The 5,807-nt window shown below is 42.2% G+C and overlaps 1 protein-coding gene across 1 annotated transcript; it reads right to left on the minus strand.

Moving 5' to 3' along the window:
- Positions 1–2,481: 2,481 nt before the first annotated feature.
- LOC131244202 (putative disease resistance protein At4g19050) lies at positions 2,482–5,418 on the minus strand. The gene has a single exon (XM_058243847.1). The coding sequence runs from the start codon at positions 5,416–5,418 to the stop codon at positions 2,482–2,484; it is 2,937 nt and encodes a 978-aa protein (XP_058099830.1).
- Between the last annotated feature and the right edge of the window lie 389 nt (positions 5,419–5,807).

The following is a 5,807-nucleotide window of genomic DNA, read 5'->3' on the forward strand; positions in this document are numbered from 1 at the left end:
AAGTGACGTGGTTCACTAGATAAAGTGACGAGGTTCACTAGACAAGTGTGAGTTGCAGTACAAAGTGATGGGGTACAGTAGACAAAGTGACGAGGTTGCAGTATAAAGTAATGGGGTTCAGAAGACAAAGTGACGAGGTTGCAGTACAAAGTGACGGGGTTCACTAGACAAAGTGACGAGATTGCAGCACAAAGTGACGGGGTACAGTAGATAAAGTGACGAGGTTGTAGCATAAAGTGACGGGGTACAATAGACAAAGTGACGATAAAGTGACGGAGTTCAATAGACAAAGTGACGGGGTTGCAGTACAAAGTAACGGGGTTCACTAGACAAAGTGACGAGGTTGCAGTACAAAGTGACGGGGTTCAGTAGACAATGTGACGGGGTTGTAGTTCAAAGTGACGGAGTTCAGTAGACAAAGTGACGAGGTTTGGATTGTATTCAGTTGTAATAAATGGTGGGCGTGACTCTCTCCACTGTTTTCTATGGTGGGGTCCACTCGAGTTTTGGATTTGATTCATTCTTTGGCTCATGCCCTAAAATGATCTCTCCAAATGGATGGACAGTGTGGATACAAAACATACATCATAGTGGGACCCATATAAATGGGTGACATCACTTCCCCACCATGATGTATGTGTTTCATCCATTCCGTTAATCTATTTTTACATATACTTTTAGGGGTTGATCCTAAAAATGAGAGGGATATAAATCTCATATGGACCACACCAGAGGAAAACAATGGTGATTGGATATCCATCATTAAAGTCCTCCTAAGGCCCACCGTATTGTTTATTTGACATCCAATCTATTGGTTTGGTCATAAAGACCCAGGTGAAGGGAAAAATCAAAGATCAGCTTGATTCAAAACTTTTATGGTCCCTAAAAAGTTTTTAATGGTCAACATTTATTCAACATTGTTTCATGTAATGTGGTCCACTTGAGATTGGGTTATATCTCATTTTTGGTCTCAGACCATAAAATGATCTACAAAAATAGATGGACGGCATGGATGAAACAAATACATCATGGTGGGCCCACATAGCACTGAGTGGCAGGGGAGTAGCCAATCTGTTTCCAATGGAAACCGTGGACGCGAATTCATTAAGGAAAGCCTTTTGCATGAAGTTCCAGCGCTGAGATATATGGTGGGGTCCACCGTGATGTTTATACGAATTTCAATCCATTCATCCATTTTTAGAGCTCATTTTAAGACATGTAACAAAAAATTAGGATGATCAAAAACTTTACTGGGCCATACAAGATGAAACAGTCGAGAAAGAAATTCCTACCGTTGAAACCTTCCTAAGCGTCTTGATGTTTATATGCCATCCAAACTGTTTATAAGGTCATTTTTACTAGGATGAAGTGAAAACACCAAAATATTAGACCGATGCAAAACTTTTGTGGCCATATAAATATTTCAACGGTGGACACTAAATCCCCACGGTTTCCTCTCGTGTGGCCCATTTGAGTTTTGTATACACCTTAGTGTTGGTATGATATCCTAAAATGATATCTAAAAATGGATGAACGGGTTGGATTTATCACAAACGTCACAGTGGGCCCATCTGGAATCCTTGCGCAGGATCTTACTGCAAAAGGCTTTGGCAGGAAATCTGCGTCTAAAACGTGAAATTCATGTGGTTTATCCACGCCGTCCATCCGTATTTTCATATCATTTTAGGAGTTGAGCCCAAAATTAAAGTATATCAAAAGCTCAAGTAGACCATACCAAAGGAAACAGTGGAAGTATTGATTTTCACCATTGAAGTGTTTCTAAGCCCCCAATGGTTATTATTTTTCATCCAAACTGTTCATAGGATTACAAAGAATAGATGAATGGAAAAAAACAAATATCAATCTTGATATAAAACTTCCATGTGCCCCAAAAACTATTCAATGGGAGAATTCAATTCACGATGTTTCAGCTCGTGTGGTCCACTTGATCTTTGGATATGATTAATTTTTGTTGTAAAACCCTAAAATTAGATGATAAAAGAGATGGATAGAGTTGATACAATGCAGTAATGACAATAACGGTGGGCTCCACAGACTTTACTCATTACGTTTACCGTACTGAGGTACTCAGTGCGCAAACCGCTTCGGTTTAACGTCTCCCTCCGTTACGGTTCTTATTAAATATATTTTTTAATATATTTAAAAAATTAATGACGTGGCACTTACAATGACGTTGACCAATGAAAACGCTGGAGGCAGGGAGTTCCTGCCTCCGGGAGGCAGAGGATCCGCACTCATTTATTTTCCCTTGACGTGGCACTTACAGTGACGTGGACCAATAATATACGTGGAATCTAACACCATCAGACATGAACCAATCAAGATACAGGGAAACAGGATTTAGGATCCGTATTCTAGTTCAATATACAGATTGACTTGTATAAAGGCACACAAAAAATAAATGAAAGAAACAAACAAACACGATCTCAACCATTCATCACATTCTCAAGAAGAGAAAAATCATCTACGCCTTCTAAAAGGGCGAGGATCTTTGAAGTTGATAATGTGCTGGATCCTCTTATCTTCCCACTTGAGACGGTCCCACCATTCCGACTCTCCTTCCACCGCCACTCTATCATCACTGGCAGAAGTAGAAGCAGCAGTCCGGTCGCCAGCTCGAAGAGGAAGCTTCTTCAGCATCCCACATCCCCTCACTTTCAGCTTCTTCAATGCCGACAGTTGAGTTCCGTCGCAAATATTCTTCAGCCTCGGAAGCTCCCATAGAGAGACCGTGTGCAGTTTTTGGAGCGAGCCTTCTGCCGCAGCGTCCCCTTCAAACACAGCCTCCAGTTTACTGCAGCATTTGATCTCGAGCGTCTCCAGGCTTTGTAGGAATACAGTTGAGGAGAACACAGTGACAAGTCTCAAGCAGTAGTCTAGATGTATGTGCCTTAAGAGTGCAAAGCTCCAGCTCCCATATGTCCCCTCGCACACGCTCCTCAGTCTTGCAAGATTGGACATCCATATCTTCTCTAGACGACTTAAACAGTCAGAACTTGCATTCTGTCCCTCAAAGAACATTTCCATCCGCTTGCACCTCTCAACCCAACATTCTTTCAGTTCCTCCATTTTATCAACGACACCTAAATCTGATAATCTTCGGACAAAAGCATTGTCGTAAAGAGTGAGTAATTTCACACGACTGAGAACGCCGTGCATACCATTTGGGGACCCATGACCTCCTCGGATCTCCAAACATCTATTGAAATGGCTTCCAGGAGGTGGTAAGTTATGTGTTTGGATCGGGCAATCGATGTCTTTATATACAAATAGCCTTCTCTGGAGATGGATGGATTTAGGTGTTCCTTGTTTGTCTTCTTGGCAAGGAGAGATGTAGATATGGAATCGAGAGAAGCATGTTGAATCCCAGAGTCTTGAGAATGGACTGAAAGATTGTAAGAGCTTGGAATTACTCACCCTTATGCGAGCCCCACCTCTCTCTCTTGGCTGTTCAACAGCATTTGATGAATTCCAAGTGCTGCACTGACTAAAGTTGAGCTCTTCGAGCTCAGTACTGATATCATCCCAGTGGATTTCATGAATTTGATGCATGTGAATCATGTCGAGGCGCCTTAGAATACGTGCGTCGGACAGACCCTCAGGCAGTGTTTTGAGTTTGGTTCCCGAAAGATCAAGCTCTTGAAGGCTTGTTAGCTCAGTCAGCGATACGAACTCTAAGCTTTGGCAACCTTTCAAGGAAAGCTGTCTAACCGCGTCGATTTTGGAAATATAAAGCTTGCGGAGGTTTGGCAAGATATCTCCAAGTGAAGAAGTGACATCTCTGAGATCTTTGAGAGATCGACACCTGGTGAGGTCAAGCACTTCAAGTGCTGAGAGCTTTTGCAAGTGAGGAAGCAACCCCGACTTTAAGGAAGAACACTTGTACAATACGAGTTTCTTAAGATTTACCAAAATGGAGAGCGAAGATGGTAGATATTCCAGCTTAGAATTCAGTCCTAGGTCGAGGACGCGAAGTTGCCTCAACTGCTCAAAGAAGTCATCTGGGATTCTTATTGAATATTTGAAGTTATTTAACATGAGTTGCCGGAGGTTATGAAGCCTAGAAATCGATGAAGGAAGTGACTTGATTTTCATACTTTCGAGGTGGAGATATCGGAGGTTATTCATATGCTGAAAGAAATGGTCTGGTATTGATGTGCTCGAATCATATGGATCTGATAGTTGAAGGAACTCGAGTTTGTCAAAAATAGGAAAGGAAGAGAGGAGAGTCTGTAAATGAGGGCAGTTTGTCAGTTTTAAAAGTTTGAGATTGTGCAAGCAGGACACGGATTTAGGGAGAGATTCGTTTGCTAGTTTCTCAAGGTGGAGGACACGAACCCCTTTAATTTGCTCGAAGAAGTTATCTGGTATCCTGAATTCAAAGTCGTCGTCATCACCATCATCATCATCTACTCCAACATGAAGAAATAAAGTGGAGAGTTTTGGGCATTTTGGAGAGAAAGACCTAAGTTTTGTAATGCCCCGTATCACCATCCTCTCAATGTCTTCCACCTTATCATCCTCCGTCGGTATGGAATTCACTTTAATCCAGAATCTACTTCTGTCAGTCGATGTGACTAAAGCTTCAGCTTTCTCAGCTAACGAGCTGGGCACCATTACATTATAATCCTCGAGCTTTACAAGGGAACGAACCTGAAGCTCCCTCAATAGATCCCACAAATTCTCTCCTTCTGTGATAATAAACCCTTCTGCTCTGCAATGCCATCTCAACTTGTCTACTTCAACTAAGCGATCCTCAAATAACAACATGTAGAGAAAGCAGTCCAGGATAGTTTTGGGAGAAAAATGGTCCCTGATGCTGGGAGAACGAGCAATGTCGGCCGCCTCTTGGTGTAACATGTTCATCGATAAGCCCTCCATCTTTATGGACATGTCGGATCGCAAGTCCGTAGGGCCGACGAGGACAATCTTGGAATCATTTCGCAATAGCTGTCTGAGATTTGGATCTCCGATAAGCTCGAAATTGATGTCTGAGATTTCGACATCTCCAAGGAGTAGCAAGAACTTACGTTTGATCAATGAGTTATAGATTTCAGCCGCGATTTGGGTATCTATGATCTCTTCGTTCTCACCGTTGCCATCCATGGACCTCGTCATCCCCAGTTGATGCATGATTTCCTTCTGCGCCTTTGGAAGACTAAAATCCTCTCCCAGAAGCTTTACTAGCATCTGTAGATGGAAGAGATGGGAGTCATTCAACTTTCGAGATGCATATTCGGCAATCTTCCATCTCCCCACTCCCCATACAGAGATGACTCCCATCATCGGATTTGTAAAGCAACGGAGGAGCTTTTCCCCAGCACGTTTGATTTCAGCTGGGAAGTACTCCAGTCCACCCTCGGCTGCTGTAGCTTCATTCCCTCCTTGACCAGCCATGCTTACTCTATCCCTCTCTCTCTCTCTCTCTGTTTTTTTTTTAAAAAAAAAAAAAAGAAAGGAAAAAAAAAAAGAAAAAGAAAAAGACAGACATTGATAGATGTAGTGGTGCAATCACAGAAAAGAAGGGCATCTGACTGACAATCGAAATTATCTAGTACGTAGTGATTTTTTGCATGTTTGCACATGAACAGTGATCATTTTCCACACAGATCGACATGCATATATATAGAGGAACGACGCCATGGGCTCTGAGTCCACAACCATTGATTGTTGAGTGAAGCTATTGTGAGGCCCACATGGTACGTGTTGACAGATGTCTTAATTCTGTAAATTAACAGGTCTTTAGATGACAGGTTCGGCTTGATGTCGATGCCATAAGAAAAATA

This window comes from Magnolia sinica, chromosome 4 (genome assembly GCF_029962835.1).
Source record: "Magnolia sinica isolate HGM2019 chromosome 4, MsV1, whole genome shotgun sequence".
Classification (NCBI taxonomy): Eukaryota; Viridiplantae; Streptophyta; class Magnoliopsida; order Magnoliales; family Magnoliaceae; genus Magnolia; species Magnolia sinica.